General features: G+C 39.7%; 1 protein-coding gene and 1 non-coding gene across 4 annotated transcripts in view; both read right to left on the bottom strand.

The window, feature by feature from the left end:
• The window catches only part of PHKA2 (phosphorylase kinase regulatory subunit alpha 2), a 75,347-nt gene extending 56,216 nt beyond the window's left edge, over positions 1-19,131 (bottom strand). For 2 of the 3 annotated variants that reach the window (XM_015589182.2, XM_015589184.2), the window contains exon 1: positions 18,346-18,821. In XM_015589182.2, the coding sequence (XP_015444668.1) occupies positions 18,346-18,423 (78 nt within the window). In that variant the 5' untranslated portion in view covers positions 18,424-18,821. Of the gene's footprint in view, positions 1-18,345; positions 18,822-18,993 lie in introns of those variants that run through there. The other variant, XM_006911627.3, reaches the window with a different exon arrangement.
• On the bottom strand, positions 4,452-4,578 carry LOC112479557. Its single transcript, XR_003046228.1, has one exon. It is a non-coding gene; the product is annotated as a small nucleolar RNA SNORA27 (small nucleolar RNA).
• Positions 19,132-19,137: the final 6 nt, after the last annotated feature.

Below are 19,137 nucleotides of genomic sequence, written 5' to 3'. Positions count from 1 at the left end.
AAACTGCATGTTGTAGCCATGTTTGATTGGTGTGTTACTACACTCAGCAAAAAGAAATACTGTTATGGACCGAATGGTTATGTCTCCCCAAAATTCTTATGTTGAAATCTAATTCCCAGCGTGATGGTATCTGAAGGTGGGGCCTTTTGGAGATGATCAGGTCATGAAGGCAGAGCCCTCATGAATGGGACTAGTGTACTTACAAGGACAGGTCAGAGAGCCAGCTTGCTCTCCTTCTGCCATGTGAGGGTGCGACAAGAAGTTAGCTGTCTGCAACCCAGAAGAGGGCTCTCACCAGAACCTGACCACGCTGGTGCCCTGATATCAGAATACCCAGCCCCAAAACCTGAGAAATAAATTTCTGTTGTTTAAGCCAGCCAGTCTGTGGTATTTCGTTAGAGCAGCCCAGGCTGACAAAGACTTGCTTCTTTCTTTAAGTCTATATATTAAAAAAAAAAATACATTGTATGGGAAAAAGATATGGAAGTTCCATTTTGATGTGATTCATAAAATCAGATTGGGAGATACTCTGAAATTCCCAGCCTGCTGTCCCTTATAAGGATGACCAGTGGTTTTTGTCTTTGAGTATTCTATTAGTTAGAGGTGGATTATATTGCATCAGCTGCATTCTCACTTATTTTTGTGAATGACCTAACAGGTGCATCTCTTTACAGCTCTGGGGTCTTCTGCTTACATTAGCTATCTAAATGGAGGGGGAAACAAAAGGCCTCCATATCTGATGTAATTTCCCAAGCTAAATACAAACAGCCAAATTGCAGACAGCAGGAGGAAGGTAGGTATATTTGTCCAGATTAAGCCTATGGCTTCAGATATGTCATTCTAGCTATATGCTACTTTCCAATCTTTTAAAAATATAATTTGATTATATCGTTGTCTGCATATAACCTTCAATGTATTAAGAGCACAGGTTCTGGAAACAGACTGTCTACATTCAAAGCTCTATACCACAACCCAGCTGTGATTGAGCAAATTACTTTAGTGTCTCCATTTATCAAATGGGGATTAGAACAGTACCTAGCCCCCATGGGGTTGTTTGTGAGAATTAAATGAATTAATTCGTATCAAACATTTTAGACTGCGTCTGGCACAAATCAGCACTCAATAACTGTAAACCATATTAATATTATTGACCTATTTGAACAGATTTCATTCACACTACTTCTTTTTCATATACTTATTTCAAGAAATCTGATGAAGATAGATGGTTAGGGGAAGAATCTGCAAGTTAGCTTGATGTAACCATCGTTACTTTTATTAGGAAAAAAATAATGCCTGGGTGTCCTCTTTTATTTTTACTGTTAATACTGCTAATGGATATATTTTATCCCATTGATATGGTTCAGACAAAAACTCTGGTAACTCTCCACCCTTCTTTAGCCCTGAATTTTGCTCATTTATATAAATTTTCTCTTTGTTTTATTATACTAAAATCTGTGTACTTCACCTGAACAAAAAAAAAGAATATCAGTGACAAATTCTGTGATAAAAGCCACTCTACCATGCCGCAACGATTTCCTGAAGTGACAGGTGTGAGGCCCTAAAGGAAGAGGATGGTACAGAGCTCAGTCGATGGCAGCTGCAAGGATAGGTATGAAGAGGCAACAGTAGTGGCCCAATGCAGTGTCAGAGGAGACAGCACAGACCTGTGCTGAGACTCAGTGCCCCTGCTGCAGGGGAAGTGACAATGACATCCTCAAACTCTAGGAAAAGAGGCCCGAGACAGATGAGCCTAACAAGTTGTGTTTCAACAAGGGCAAGGGGCCAACGGCTGCACAGTTTGTCCTTTAACTCCAGTCATTTTATGGCCCCTCTTACCTTCTCCACCACTCCTTCATTTTTAATTTACAAAAGTACCCTTCTCGGCTCCTGTTTATGAGAAAAAAGGGTGGGGCTCTAAAATCTAGAATAGATTGGGTCCAGGGCTTGGCCCCTATGCTATGGTAACAGATGACACTAAAATCTCGGTGGCTTATAACAAATGTTTATTTCTTGTGTCCATCCCTGGTCAGCTGTGGTCCTGCTCTGCTTTCTTTCCTGTAGAAACCAAAGGAACCAGGCTACTAGAGCAGCCTGTACCCACATCACTGCCCATCTCATGGCAGAGAAGAGGAAAGACACAGCTGACCATGAGCTGCTTCTTAAGGCTGGCGGTCAGAACTCACATGTATCACTTCCTTCCTCATCTCACTGGCAAGAGTAACTAACATGGTCATTCCTGAATTCAATAGGGTAGAGACGTGGAATCTTTCTCCACATGAGAAGCAATAATTGTGAACAACTATGCTGTCATGGTAATCTACCTGCCAACTGCAATCAGAGATTAAGATGGTGATGAACCACTGGCATTTTTCTTTTTGGCTTATAAAAAAAGTATTAAAGTTATTAACTGAAATTCTTATTCTTTAGGGTAGGGGGAAGAGGGACAAGGAATTGAGATATTAATATCAGAAAAAGTAGATTCGCAGCAAAGAAAATTACCATGGATACAGAGGGCTGTTACATAATAATGAAAGGGTTAGTTCATCATGAAGATATAACAATCCTAAAAGTGTATGTACCTAACAAGAGGCAAAGAGACACACAGTGGGTAGAACAGGATAGAGAGTCCAGAAATAGATCCACACAAATATGACAAATTGAATTTTGATAAAGGGAGAAAAGACAACCTTTTTAATAAATGATGTTGGAATAACTGGACATCTATATGCAAGAAAATGAATCTCAATCTAAATCCCACACTTTGTACAAAAATTTATGAAAAATGGATCACATATCTAAATGTAAAATGTAAACCTATAAAACTTTTTATAAGAAAGCATAGAAGAAAAATCTTCATGACCTAGAGTTAGGCAAAATTAACCAGCCATAGAAGAAAAATCAATAATCTGGGCTTTATCAAAACTAAAAATTTGTACTCTGTGAAAGACACTGTTAAGAGATAAAAAAAACAAGCTACAGACTGAGAGAAACTATTTGCAAGTCACATATTCAACAAGGGAACTGTATCCAGATTATATAAAGAACTCTCAAAACTCAACAGTAAGAAAACAAACAATCCAATTTAAAAATTGGTAAAACAAAACAAAACAAAACAAAAAACAAAAGCAACTTAAACAGACACTTCACCAAAAAGGATATATGGATAAGAAATAAGCATATAAAAGGTCAACATCATTAGCTATTAAGGAAATGCAAATTAAAACCACAATGAGATATCACTAACATAAAAAATACTGCCAATATTAACTGTTAGCATGACGTAGAGCCACTGGAATCCTCAAAAGTTGCTGTTGGGAATGTAAAATGGTGCTGTCACTCTAGAAAACAGTTGGACAGTTTCTAATAAAGTTGAAAATACATTTATCCTACAAGCCAGCAATCCTGCTCCTAGGTATTTACCCTAGAGAAATTAAGATCTCTACATGAATGTTTAAAGCAGTTTGATTCATAACTGCCAAAAATTAGAAACAACTCAAGTGTTCTTGAGTGGGTGAATGGATAAACATACAGTGGTAATACCCATATAATAACTTTACTCAGCAATGAAAAACAACAATTACTGATACACACAACTTGGATGAATCTCACAGACATTATGCTAAGCGAAAGAAGTCACTCTCAAAGGTTACGTACCATATGATTCCACTTACATGACATTCTTGAAAAGACAAAACTATAACAATGGAGAAAAAAATGTATTCTGATTTGTTGCTTTTTTTTTTTAGAAAACAGCTTTATTGAGATACAATTCACATACCACACTTTTAACCCATTTAAAAGGTACAATTCAACCTTTTCGCTCGTCACGAACTTATGCAAACATCACCCCCAAAAGAAACCCCATACCTATTAGCAGTCACCTCCTATCTGTCCTGGACCACCAATCCTCCAGCCCTAGGGAACCACAGATTTGCCTGTTGTGGACATTTCATATAAATGGAATCATGCAATACGTGGTCTTTTGTGACTGGCTTCTTTCACCTAGAATAACGTTTTTGAGGTCCATCAACATTGTAGATGTATCAGTACTTCATCTCTTTTTATTTAAATAATATTCCATTGTATGGATGCATCACATTTTGTGTTTCCATTCATTAGTTATGGACATTTTGGTTGTTTCCACTTTTTAGATATTATAAATAATGCTGCTATGAAAATTCATGTACATATTTTTATGTGAATGTGTGTTTTCAGTTCTCTTGGGTCTATACCTAGGAGTAGAATTGCTGGGTTATATGGAAACTCTATAACATTTTGAGGAAGTACAAAACTGTTTTCCAAAGCAGCCATGCAATTTTACATAGGAACCCCCATACGTGTAAAATGTATGGAATTTTAAAATGTATGCAAAATACATTTTACACATATGAGGGTTCCAATTTCTTCCTGTTCTCACCAAAATCTGTTATTATCTGTCTTTTTTTTTTTCAATTTGTTTCCTCTGACAGGATACAAGACAAACACCCAGTTTGCTTGAGTTTTAAAAGGTTATTTCCTTTGCCCCACTTGAATGACCAATAGAGACATAAGTCCAATTGGCAAAGTGAAAAGGGGGTGTATTATCCATCCTTTTGATTGCAGCTATAATACTAGGTATGAAATAATATTTCATGGTTTTGGTTTACATTTCCTTGATAGTTTATGATATTGGGCATGTTTTCATGTGTTTATTGATCACTGGTATATCTTTTACTGGAGAAATGTCTATTCAGATCATTTCCCAATTTTTAAATTGGGTTATTTATCTTTTAAATACTGAGTTGGAAGAGTTCTTTATGTATTCTTGAATCAAGTCTTTTAACATGTATATGATTTCCAAATGCTTTCTCCCATTCTGTGGGTTGTCTTTTCACTCTCTTGATGGTATCATTTGCAGTCCAACAGTTTTTAATTTTTGATGAAGTCCAATTTGTCTATATTTTTTGTTGTTGCTTGTGCTTTTGATATTGTACTAAGGAGGCTTTGCTTACCCCCAAATCAGGAAGATTTATTCTTATGTTTTCTTCTAAGAGTTTTAACAGTTTAGCTCTTATATTTAGGTTAATTTTGTATATAGTATAAGGAAGGGATCCAACTTCATTCTCTTTAGTATGTGGATATCCAATTGTCCCAGCAGCATTTGTTGAAAAGAGGATTCTTTCCCCCATTCAATTGTCTTGGCACCTTTGTGGAAAATCAATGGTTTATTTCTGAACTCTCAATTCTGTTCCATTCTGTTCTGTCATCTGTATGTCTATCGTTATCCCAGTACCATTCTGTCTTCATTACTATTAGCTTTCTAGTAAGTTTTGAAATCAGGAAGTGGGAGTGCTCAACTTTGTTGTTCTTTTTCAAGATTATTTTGACAGTTTGGGGTTCCTTGCATTTTCATGGGCATTTTAAGATCAGCTTGTCGATTTCTGCAAAAAGTAGCTGGGATCTTGATAGATTGTATCAAATCTGTAGATCAGTTTGGGGAGTAATGCCATCTGAACCATATTAAGTCTTCCCATCCACAAAAATGGGATATCTTTCTGGCACAATTGTAAGTATTATTTCCATGCATTAATCTTCCTAAGGGTAAAGTCTGTTTATTTTGTTTACCATTCCAACCCAAGATCCTGGCCCAGTTAGGTGCTAAATAAATAAATAAACAAATATAAAGGTTATATTTTTACTGATTTATAGTCTGAAATATCTTTTCAAAGATGCTAAAAGTATAGATATTATCTATATATATTTGTATTATGCACAGCAAATATAAGTAATTTTCTCTTTAAGAATGCTTGTTTTACTATTCTGCACATTCTTCTGTTCAGTCGTCAGAAAACCCTGAAGAAGCAAGTAAGGCACGCACAGCATGAACCTTAGGAATGATTCAAATGGGAGGTAAGCCTCATATTTGCTTTAAAAGTAGAAAAGTGAATAAAACAGGGAGCAGTTTCAAATACAGGAAATGGCTATTGCTAGGCTCAGAGAAGAGATGGGTAAAATAGAGACTAGTAACCTTACAGGACAGGGTGAAGTTTAAAAAGGCAAAACAGAGGGCAGTGAACTTCAGTCGGGTAGGAGGCACAGTGATAGAAGGTGAATGGAGAAGATAGGGTTCATGAGTCTCTAGGGTGGTGTGTGCATAGTTTAAACACATATTCAACATTATAATTGTCTACTTGGAAAATGAAAAAGTAAAAGCTAACGTCTTCATAGTCTTTATCATACAGGCTCAAGAAAGAGCACTTCTACAATCTTCTTGGCTGGCGGCAATACAAAGATGATTCTCAGAGCAAGTAGGGGATGGGGCAGATTTTGACAATAGAAGAGAGCAGAGATGCTGAAATGGTGACATCTACTGCTTCTGAGAGGGTGTGAACATGTGAGGGGAGGGACATGTACTGGCTGCAAAATAGATGATGAGCCAATACTAGAATAGCAGAATGCTTTTGGAGTTGGACAATAGGTTGAAAGAAACTAGACAGAATTCAACAAGGATTTATTTATTGGGCTCACATGCTTAATAAAAGCCTGCTTAACTAATTTTATTAGCTATCACTCGAACACGTTTGAGTTGACTCGGCTTGCTATACACATACACTCCCCGCAACCAGGGCCCCAACAAATCTTTAAACAGAGCCTCTTCTCTCTTTTCCAAATCATCCCTACACTCGCCCCAGCAGCTAACCTGTGACCTAGTCACATCTTGCTTGAATACTTAGGTATAAATTTCAACTGTATAACACTGACTGCAATTTTTTTTTTTTGACTGCAAGTTTTAACAGCAAACTACCAATGGCATGTGAGTGGATACCAAAAAGCCAATGCTGTGTTAATGGAAGTAGAGTTTTCAAAATAAGGGAAATGACAGTCTCACTGAACTGCCAGTATGGCAGAGCACAGCTGGCGTATTTTGTCACTGACAAGCACCATGTCCTAAAAGGGACATTCACTACCTGGAACATACCCAGAGGGTGAATGGGGCTATGACAAGGCTAAAAGCCATGTCTCATGGGAACAGGGGAAGAAGATGGGTGTTCAGAGACGGCTTAAGGGAGAGCAAGTTAACATCTTCAAAGAGCTGAAAGGTTGTCCTCTGAAAGAGGGATTCAATTTTTTAGATTACTAAACTCAAGTCAGATTTTAACTCGTGTAAGAACTTCCTAACATTTAGAATTTTCCAAATAGAATGGACAGGGTTGTAGGTAATGCGGGCTCAGTCTCTGGCATTATTTGGGCAGAAGGACCCCAAAGGCCATCCCAAACAGGAAGTATAGTATATAACATAGTGGTAAAAGGCAGGGACCCTACTGTCTGTAAGACACACCTGGGTTCAAATCTCTGCTATGCCACTTACTAGCTATGTGATCTTGGGCAAATCACTTAGCTTCTGTAGGCATCAGTTTCCCTTTCTATAAAAAGGAGGATTCAAAGCAGATTGGAGAGCATGGGTGCCCTTGAGCCCTTTGCTTCATCCCCACCTTAATGGAAATGCTGTTGCCTCTGCCTGCCCAGCACCTGCTCCCCCTTTTTCTGGTAATGGCCTATCACTTCTCTTGCTCTGACTCTGACTCAATGTAATCCTGGTGGGGCTGACCCATCCCTGCCTGCCTCCTGGTCCTAGCCCAAGCTGTAGGGAAGGACATGTGACCCAGGTCTGGACAACTGGGGTACAGTTCAAGGATGAACATGCAACCCAGACTGGACCACCTGAGAACCATTCTCAGTCAGGACTTTCACTGCGGCCATTATAGAAAAAGCTTTCTTTCTGTGGAGGCCACCACTCTAGAAGTAATATAAGCCCACTACAAGTCAAACAAGGCCAAGCAATGAAAAGAGACATACTTGATCATTTGAGCTCCAGGATTCATCCATGCCTGAATCCAGAACAATACCCTGGACTTTTCAGTTATTTGAACAATAAATTATCTTTTGTGCTTAAAGGCTGTTTGAGGTAGGTTTCTGTCACAACTGAAGGAATCCTGACAAATAGAACTACAAATGCTTATATGGATACTATTAAAGTCATCCAAGATTGAGGTAATATTAATGCGAAAAATATATGCTAGAATGTAGCACCAAACTACTTAACATTTTACAATTTCTCGCTGGAGGGCACAGAGAAGAATGCTGTCACCTTTATACCAAAAATGGCACAAAGAGTATAAATTCCCTCTTCCCCTACCTATGCCTCATGAAAAATTGGAATAGCTCCTTACTGATCTCCTTGCCTCTAGTACTGGTTCCTTCAATCCATTCTCCACAAAGGGAGATCACAGAAAGATTTAGACTTCACTGCCCTGCTCAAAATTCTCCAATTCTACAAGATAGAATCTAAGTCCCTTAGACTGCCATACGAGGCTCAATATGTGTGGGCTCTTCCTCTCATATCCAGCCTAATTAGCAGACACTCCCTCCTCAGTCCCCCAGAAAACCTGAATTAATGCTTCCTGCACACACTCTGCTCTTGCACTCCTGGGCCTGCGCACATGCTCTTCTGCCTGTAAGGCCTTTCCTGCGATCACCTCTCCTTCATAGGCTCCCATCTCTGTGAAGCCTCTCCCTTGAGCTCCCTTTCTTATGCTGCATGAGACAGAGGTCAGGAGCCTCCAGCTAACCCCTACCCTCCCATCCTTTTTCCTTTGGATTAAGGATGGCTAAGTACATGTCACTGCCTGGCTCAGTTCCAAGGGAGGGAAGCACAGTTCAATTATTCAAATGAAATACCCAGAAGAGACTAGGATAAATGTTGAAAATACATGATTACTCACCATCACCCGCAACCGCCCCCATGCTGGTAAAGCAAAAAATAGAAGGTAAAAAATTCTATTATAACTCCAAAAACTGATTAAATACATTCGTTGTACTGGGGTTTTGTTTTAGCAACTACTACTTAAAATATTAAAGGAGATGGGAAAGGGCAATGCTTTGGACTTAAAATGTTTTTTAAAGAGGGAATTACAATAACATTTATTTTAAAATGATTGCATCTGTAATTGAGACTACTGGTTGTGTGAGTAATGCTTTCTTTTTCCATTAGTTTAAAAGATAGATTTTGTACAATTTGATATATAAACCTCAGGTGCTCAGAGAATAATGCTGAAAATTCAAGCTCTAACATGTAACAGCCTCATGTTTTACCTAAGGAGATCGATCACAGGTGTACAATTCTCACTTTCAAATGATGTCTTTTCCTAAATTGCTGCTTATTAGATTCCCCCCTCTGAGTTTACAAAATAATGCACAAGCTGTAAGCTGTCCTGGGCCTGGGCATTCGCACCATCTCCTATGACTGAATGATAGCTTATAGTGGAAGCTAAGCATTGCAGGCATCCACTTCATTCCAGCTTTGTTCCAGCTTCGTTTAAGATCCTAATGCTCAACTTAAAATGTTCAAAACTCACAGAAACCATTCTGGGCCCCTTAGCTACAATCAAACGTGCAAATGGCTTTATCACTCTCTTGACATTTTAATTCTTTGCTTCTCTTGCCAATTCCTGTAATAAGGTGGGGGATTGCTGTGATGTCAGTCCTTAGCCTGGTATTGTGGAAACTTACAGAAAACATTCAAAAGCAGTGGGACTGTCAGTATCCTCCTGGATGACACCTGAAGTTTGAGGAATCAAGGGATACCGGGTGCTAGTAACCTTTCACTGAAACAAGAAAATTGTGGGTGTCACTATTTGATATTTTTAATTATAAGATAGACTTTTATTCCATTAGGTTTGAGTTCAGAGCACGGAGGCATCACATGTCGCTCCGTATCTGGGCTCTCCAGGGGATTTCTTAGAGCCCAGATACGGGACAGGGACATGGAGGTCCATGACTCCTAGAACTTTTGTGTGAGCATTTTTCTCAGGAAAGGATAGGATATTCAGCCTTTAACAAATTCTCGAATGGGTCTGCAACCCATTTGATTAAGAACCACTTCTCTGAAGTATTTTATGAACATTAATTATATTCCCCCTACCCACTGTGAGACATGTGATATTTATTTCACTCTCTTTTGTGAGGCAGATACATCTCCACTCCTCTGGCTTGTTTCCACCAAGACAGAATGCTTATCATGAGGCTGTCTGCTCACCAGAAGTATGACCCTGAAAAAGGTCCCCTCAACCCTCTCATCTGGAATTCTTTAACTGTAAAAGGAGACTAAGTGATCTGACTAGATGATCTTTTGGATCCCCGCAAAAGAAACAATTCTAAATCTCTCCCTTGTAATAGGTTATTATAGTCCTTTATTTGTAAATGGATGATTCAAGAATATTTTTTCGTTGTATTATTTAAATGTTTCTATCTGGCACTAAAATATTTAAAAGCTATCTGAAAAGGGCACAGCAAAACCCCTGCTCCAGGCTGTACCTCAAAAGAGTTGACGTTAGGAGATGGCAGAGACAGGGCACTGGATTATACTAGGAAGGACAAAATGTTATCCATTAAGTGCTTTCTTTCTCGAGTCAACACACAGACCAGGCACCATCTGTCAGCCCTGAAAAGGGCTCAGGGATCCCAAGGGATCTGGGGACCACACTCTGAGAACTGCGACACTACTCAAAAGCCATATTTTTCCTGTTCATATTTTAAAAATCCTTACAACAAATATATGTCCATAAGCAAGATAGAGCAAGATAAAATTATTTTGGGTGTTTTTAAAGTTCTACATACATGGCAGCATACTGTACTTATTCTTCTATAACTTGCTTTTTTCGCTCAACTTTAAATTTCTAAGGGTTATCCAATGATACATGTAAATCTAGGCCATTCATTTTAACCACTGTATAGTATTCCATTTTGTGGCCAGATCTCTATTTGTCCATTTCTAAATTGATGAACATTTAGAGTTTTTATAATTTTTCCCTTTATCAAACAATGCTTCAACAAATGTCCTCGTACATGTCTCCTTGGGCAATGGGAAAAAACACATCATTAGTATATGTATCTAGATAGAAACTTCCTGGGTCATAGGATATACATAGCTACAATTTCACCAACATCTCTCCAAATTGTTTTCCAAGGTGGTTGTATCAATTAACAGTCTGTACATTAGATTCTATGGCATAGACTACTAGCTAATCACTAATTGAATTTTTTCTTCTTCCTAGGCATTCAGCTATATTACATTTCCTGTTCTCTCTTACAGTTAGGTGTGCTTGACTTCTAGCCAAAGGAATGTGAGTGGAAATAGAGTATATAGTTTCCATGTCTTGGCCATAAAACTCTCCCATGAACAATCTTCCATACTCTTTCCTGACCTACCAGCTGGATGTCAACATTCAGGGTGACCTCAGGAGTTGCATGTGAAGATGGTAGCCCACTGGTAGCCCCAATCTCTGGATGTCACCCTTACAGACCTGGACCCACACTGGGCTGTTATATATGAGTGAGAAATAAACTTCTGTGTTTAGTCAATGAAATTTTGGGCTTTGTTTTCTATAGCAGTTAGAATATCCTAATACATTTTCCCACGAGTAGTGTATTAAAATTACCACTTCTCTACAACCTTGCCAACACTTAGAATTGTGCTTTAAAATTGTTGCCAGTGTCAGCCTGAAATCATTGTTTTAATGTGCTCTACTTTCTCAGATTACCAGTGAGGTGATCCATCATTTCATGTGTTTATTAGTTTCCTCTAGTGCAAATTGCTTGTTTATATTATAGAATACAACCACAGAAATACATAAAATTATTATAAATGATGAAGGAAGTCAACTTAAATGAAACTGTAAAGTATGACATTTGGACTTAAAATATTTTTTGGTTATCCTGGCATATCTCTTTGCTATTAAGAAAAGTGATGAAAAGAGAATATTTACAAAACTAGAAGCTAAACAATGATGTCATCTGCTGTGTAATCAAACTGAAACAAGCACTCAAGTAAGACTGAAACTTGAATCCAATCAACTATATAAGTGGCTGGTTCCCTAAAGACTCTCTTAGGATTAAGTTTCTGTATTATTTATTGCTGCATAACAAATCATCCCAAAACTTACTCTAAAAATTGAGAACTCTAGTTCTAGTAGTTTTCGTTTTTCTATGGGACTTATATCTGTAAACAACAATCGTCTCTATACCTCTCATTTCTTTTTCATGTCTATCACATGGCTCACAGTTACAATGCTGAATAGAAAGGGCAATAGTAGGGATCCCTGATGTCCCTGACTTTAAAGATATTGTTTCCAATCTCTCACCAATACATCAGTTACAACATTGGTAGATTTTCACATTATCCCTTATCAGGAGAATAAGATTCCCTTAAATGTCTACTTTTGAGGCGCTTTTTAAAAATCATTAACAGATGCTAAATTTTATCAAATGCTTTTCTACATGTATTGAAATGATCATGCCATTTTCCCCTTTAATTAATTAATGTGGCAAATTACATTAGCAGATTTTCTTACAGTAAATTTCCTTGTATTCTTTGGTAAATGCCACTTGTGATGTATATTTTTATACATTGCTGGATTAATTTTATTAGTATTTTATTATGTATTTTTGCAGCAATATTCATAAGTAAATGTCCTCCATAATTATTATTTCTCATTATGCCTTGTTTGACCATAATATCTGAGATACTGGCCATTTAAAAGGAGTTGGGGATTATCCCTCTATATTTTATCTGAAACTATTTAAGATAGGGGTTATATGTTAATCCCTCGCCCCCTCTCTCACTCCAATGTATTCATCAGGCAAAACCCCAGCTCTGGTTAAATTGACTCTTTGCCTACTCTGGGGATGCACCTGTGAAGCTGTATGCGGCTGGAGAAAAACAAACAGCCTTGCTGATTGAACTCAGTCAAAATTAAAGAGTCTTCATGTTGTCCGATAGTCATACCAGGAATCCCTGGCCCACCATTTCCTTCTTCTCTCTCTTCAAACCTCTAATAACTTCTCCCTATCTTCACTCTCAGCTGATGACTGTGCCTCGTGTTTCACTGAGAAAGTAGAAACAGTTAAGAGAACATGGTGCCCGTGTACCCTGCTATCCTTCTTGTTTTGATGGTTAAACTGTCTGTGCTCCTTTCTAAGGTTGTCCACCACAGGTATGCTACACTCCAGCCCCTCTCACTCACTCGAGGACTTAACTTCAGTAATTCTCACTCTGATCCTCCTTCAGTCTCCCTTGGAGATTCCTACTCATCTGGATCTCTCCATTTTTGGAGAGCTCTTCTTTGAACATCTCTTTTCTGTCTATACTTTCTCTTGTGATCTCATCCAGCCTCATGGCCTTTAAAACACCACGTATATAACAATAACTCCCAGGTTTTTATCTCCAGCTCAGACCCCTCCCTTCACTTCTACACATATATTCAACCGCCTACTTACATTCTACTTGGATGCCTAATGGGCACCTTGAATTTCACAAAATTCCTTATCTTCCTCCCCAAACTTGCTCCTCTATAATTTCCCCTATCTCAGTAAATAGCATAAGCCAAAAATCTTGGAGTGACTCTTGACTTCTCTTTTTTCCACACACCTTACACCAATCCACCAGGAAATCCTGTTGTCTTTATCTTCAAAATTTTCCCCCAATTTCACCACTCTCAGCTGTCCCCACTGCAACCACCCTTGTCCAACTGGAGAAGCTTCCTAATTGGTCACCCTGCTTTGTTTTTTGGCTCCTTACAGTCAAATGTTCCATGCAGCTGGTGGAGTGTGTGAGAGTTCAGAATGAGCCATCCCAAGATGTCCCTCAGTGGTATGCAGATTACCTTGAGCCAAAAGAAATTTTAGCTTCAGGCTCAAGAGAAATTTCTGCACCTCGTCCCCCCTAACTACCTAGAAGAATTTGAATTAGAGGCCTTGTCCATAAGAGATTATCTGAGGTAACAATTTTTGACCTATCTATAGGGCAGGGCAAACTTCTATTTACTAAATATCTGCACTTCTTATCATACTGCAATGACCCTTTGAAGCCCCCAAAGGCACTTTACCTCATCCCTAGCTCAGGATGTCTTATACACCTCAACCCCCATTTCTATCTCTGAACCTCTCATGTATGCAGGGTCTCTGACTCTCTCCTGATGTAGAGGTCCCGTGTGTACAAGGTTAAATCTGATTTTCTCTTGTCAACCTGCCTCCTGCTGATTTGATTATTTGGCCAGCCGAAAAGAACCAGAGGAGGGAATGAGGGATTTTCTCCCTTCCCCCCAAGTGATTTTTCTCAAACATTATTCAGATGTCACTCATCTGCTCAAAACCCTCTCATGGCTTCCCATCCCACTCAGAATAAAAGCCAAATTCCTTCCCCCTCAAAGATAAATAGACAGATAAACCTCTAAATGTTCTATGGTCATAGTCTGTAAACTCATCTTGGATTAGGATTTTTTTTGACTCATTCAATTGAATGGTTATAGATCTAATTAAGATTTCATTTTTTCTTGAGTTAACATTGGTAACATTTCTCTAGAAAACTATTTATATTTTTAAATTTACTGCCAAAACTATTCATAGTATTTTTCCATTTTCTCCTAATATTGTTTATTTGTCCCTCCTCTCCCATCATCGTGCCAGTTTATCTATTTATTAATCTTTTCTAAAAAACAGCTTTTGGTGAATTATCCTTTTATCATTTAGTAATAACATTCTTTATCTCTAATAATAAATATATTTTTAAATTTCAACATCTATTTGATGTTAGTATAATTACAATAATTACTTTTTGGTGAGCATTTGCCTAGTATATCTTGTCTCGCTAAATTACTTTCAGAGTATCCTCTGTTTTAGGTTTCGTCTCCTGTAAACCAAATGTATCTTTCAAAAAAAAAATTTCCATTCTCTGGCTAATCTAAGAATTTACACTTATTATGATTACTAATATAATTGGACTTGTTTGCATCTTCTTGTTTTGTCCTTTATGTTTACTATGTTTTGTTTTTTTACTTCCTTCTCTCCCCAAGCACTCTTTTCCTTCCTTCTCTTGGAGTGATCAAATTTTCTTCGTTTCTCCAAAGGTTGCATATTCCATTTATATTATTTTAATAGTAATGTTTAAATATGAACTCCTGACTGAAAATATATAGTACCTCTATCCTCCGTCTTAACATAAGGGCCTTAGAATGCTTTAAACTCTAGTCTCCTCCCATTCTTCTGCCACGTTATTACTTTCCATTATTTAATTATATCTTTTTTCACCTTCCCCCTAAATTAGTCTTTATTATTATTATTATTTGTTCCATTGCTCTATGTTTTAGTTATCCCATTATTCTCATTTTAAATTTCATTGCCATTAAAGATCCTGGTCTCTTAATTATCTGCTTTTTATACCAAATAATCTGCAGGTACAGTGAACACTGCCTCCATCATTATTTTTCTTTCTGATCCATATTCTCTTATCACCACTTTGTACTTAACACTTTTATGAATGAGCCCTCAAACAGAGCTGATATCAAAGAAATGCACGAAGTTAGTATTTCTTATCTGGGCCAAAATAAATCTAGGAATTGCTTTTTTTAAAAGTCAACGAATATTTGAAGATACTTCCTAGAGTACATATTTAATCTCTCTCTATATATAAAATCAAACCTGCAAAAGGATCCTTTTATAAACATAGCTCTTTCCTTCTTTGCCTTGAAGATTCAAATAATATTTAGCAGCAAGTATATTTAGCAAATGACTAATGGAAAAAAATATTCTCTTTCACAGATACAGGAAAAGGAATTAGTTGACATGCTAGCTGATATGAACAAACTATTGCCTCTAATAGAAGAATGATAATTAGTTTGAGATATTTAACACTGAATGATTTCTAACAAGTGAAATCCATATAAGTTGATCTTGATTTAAAAAGCAAATCGGAAACAGAGTTCAGAGCTTGTACCAGCTAACACTGAAAAATGCTTCATAAACATCTGTACATATCTACAGTAGATGGAAGATACAGCACAAACTTAAGAAACCATTGTTGCAACTCATTCATTTTTTGACTGTGGTAAAAATATGCATAACATAAAATTGCTCGATCATGTTTAGTGGTTAAGTGATGTGCCTAAGATCACTCAGAAAAGGTGATAAAGCCCTAAATGGGTTAGGGCTCTACTACTGTGAAGACCAGTTGTTGGGGCAGGATGCGTGTAGGGCGGGAGAAGGTGGGAAAGTAGGATACTACACATGCAGGCTCGTGGGATTTCCCAGCAGAACCATTTGTGGAGTATTCTGGTTAGCCAGCAGAGCTTGACAGTGCAGCCAGGAAGCCCCCTCCTCCGTCCTTCTGTTTCTCAATTAATCTCACCAGCTACTCCCAAAATAAATATGACTGAAGGCTCAGACAACTTTTTAATCATTAAAATGTTAGAGAGGAAAGTCCAACGCTGCAGATTTGCTTTAATGAGAAGATAGTTCTTTTGCCCTTGAGGGATGGCAAGCCTGGATCAATAGCTGGGTCATTAGGATGGCTTAGAGCCTGCAGGAAGTACTTTATCACCAAGGACTTAAGGGTACCTTTCATTTGCCTGGAGCACTGCTTGATGCAAAAGGAACAAAAATAATGAGGTCTCTATGCTTAAGGATTTCATCACATCTATGGGAGACATAATTATGTTCAAAGACCAGAAAGCAATTAGTACCTGGATCAGGGCCTTCAGGAAAGGGCGATCATGGGCCGGGTGGTGAGGCAAGGACATGTGGCTTGAGTACGTATGGCCCTATATCAAAGTCATAACACCACCAAGAGCACTCACTACTTACTGATTGCCTACTTGGTGCCAGACAAACACACCAGGCACTAATTTTTTCTTCGCAATACTTCAGTGGGGGCAGGTGTTATTTTTTACAGATGACAGCATGGACTCACAGAAGTTGAGTGAATACATGTCGTTCAAGGCAGAGCTAGGGATTTAAACCTAGGAACCAAGCTTCATCAGTTCTCCTTAAAGCCCCTTCCATCACAGTAATGAAGGGAAAGGCCTTGTAGATGTAATTATAATACACTTCAAAGAGGAAGGAAAAATAACCTCCATTCACCTGCCTACTCCTTCAGTTCTCACCTTGAACATCATCTCTTGCAGGACTCCTCCTTTGCTCTGCAAACTGGGCTAAACTCCCAAAATAACCAGCAATCCTTCACGTGCAATATCAAAAGCCAATAAGCTCTGAAAATTTTAAGTGTTTTCATAAGTTTGCAGCAAGTTCATTGGTGGCAAAAGGTGACCTGAACTGATGTGAAACTATTTTCAGACTTTACTTTTCCTACTCAGTGTGGATATTTATATTCTGATGTAGAAATAATAATGTGTTTGATTAAGGGGAACTGTCGAGACTCCACTGCAGTCATTATAGAATGCATATGTATATTATCTTTCTAAAATCCAAACATTTCTGACTTGCAAACACATCTAGACCCAGGGGTTTCAGACAAGAAACTCTGGACCTTATGCATAAATCTCACTGCACTACAAGCATTTATTCTTCTGTGTGAGCCCAGCACCCGACAGAGAGCCTTGCATATAATACGTACACAATAAATATTTCCAGAATGAGGAAACAAGGCTAAGAAATTGGCTATGAAGGGAAAATGGTCAGTGGCTTGGGAGGGATCATGGCTCCCAACTTGCAGGCCAGGCATCTAACCATGGAATGCTACTTCCTTCTCTGACAGGAGGGCCTATAAATAGTTGCTGTTGATTGAGGGCAAGCAACATAGCTGCTGTCTTCACTCCGAATAAAAATAGTTCAGTTGTCTTATATGATGGGCCCACATATAACTTTAGCCCCAAAATACAAAGCAGCAGCCACATTCACACCTCAGATCACAGGGGCAGCTTCTCAGGTCTCCTTGAACTTGGGAGCAGAAGATCTGCTTTTGGGTCTGACCCTACTAAATGCAGTAACCTTTTTGGCCCACAGTTTTCTCATCTGTAAAACAACAACCAGAGTAAGCCTCAAGGCCCTTACTGGTGGGTCTCTAACAAGGTGACCCACAGGAAGGGCAGCAGCAGTCAATCCATACTGCAGAGTAGGATGCAAACCTCAGGAGCTTCTTTACTCCTATCTACTGTCCTCGCAGGCCAGAGTTCACCGTCCTCATTCGGTGGGCTCTGTCTAACCTACACAGATCTCCTCTCTCATCGAAAAGAAGTAGTCAATGCAGAGGGATACATTTTGAACTTAGAGCACCCGGGGGGCTCTTTCGGTCTTTGATCCCAAACGGTGGGCAAAAAATTCTGTGTAGAGTAACCACACGGTCTTTTGGTCTCCTGACACGCAGAGAACAGGGTGGGAATGGGCGGGTAATCACAAGCCAGCAAGGACTGAATTTAAAGAGGAAACCTCTTAACTGCAAAGTCTCCAAACACGAGAGAAGAACTGGGTAGGAGAATGAGTGCCACCAGAGGGCAGCTCGGGATGGTCCCTCCTCACCTGGTAGCACAGGATGGTTTGCTGCACCAGCCGCGCGTAACCGTCCAAGCGGACTCCGGAATTGCTCCTGCTCCTCATCTCCGTGATGTTCCCGGGGCCGTGGTGCCCGACCTACTGCGCGGAGGTGGGACGCCCGGGCTGCGGAAGCCAAACGGGCCTGGTTCCCAAACACTCACGGCGTCAGACAGTTTTCGTGATGGAGCTGGGCGGTCGTAGGTCTGGACTTAAAAAATGATAGAACCAAAGTATGATTGGAAAACAAGCCAACCAGAGTTTCGCACGGCTGCAAGGCGAGGAGGCGGAGACAGGTGCTGGCGCTCGGGCAGCCTCGCCTTGACGGGGTCCCGGGCGCCCCGGCAGAAGAAGCAGTGCGACCGGGTTCCGGGCGTGGGGCGACGATACCCACGCCGAGCCTTTTTTGTCTTCCGGCGGTCGCGAAGAGGCCCAGGGGCGGGCCACCAACTCTATCCCATCCTCCTGCCGCAGCCCACTCGCAGCCCCGCCCCGGTCCCGCCCTGGCCCCGCCCCCGCCGCGGAACGGAACCCTCTGAGTCGCGGCCCGAGGGGGAAGGAAAAAGAGGTGGTCCGCAGGAGCCGCGGGGAACCTGGCTCCGGGCGGGAACCAGTTTACCTCCCTCAGTCCCGTACCTTCTCGCCGTCCGCCGACCCCCAGCGGAGGCTGAAGAAACAGATTTTCCCTCGGTGGCCACTTCGACGCCCTGGGCCTGGCCCGGCCCCGCCCGTGGGCCCGCCTCCGGCTCCGCCCCGGGCGCGGAGCGGAACGCGGCGCCA

Source organism: Pteropus alecto, unplaced genomic scaffold (genome assembly GCF_000325575.1).
Source record: "Pteropus alecto unplaced genomic scaffold, ASM32557v1 scaffold23, whole genome shotgun sequence".
Classification (NCBI taxonomy): domain Eukaryota; kingdom Metazoa; phylum Chordata; class Mammalia; order Chiroptera; family Pteropodidae; genus Pteropus; species Pteropus alecto.
Note: the sequence above shows the minus strand (reverse complement) of the source record. Positions and strands in the feature narration are given on the sequence as shown.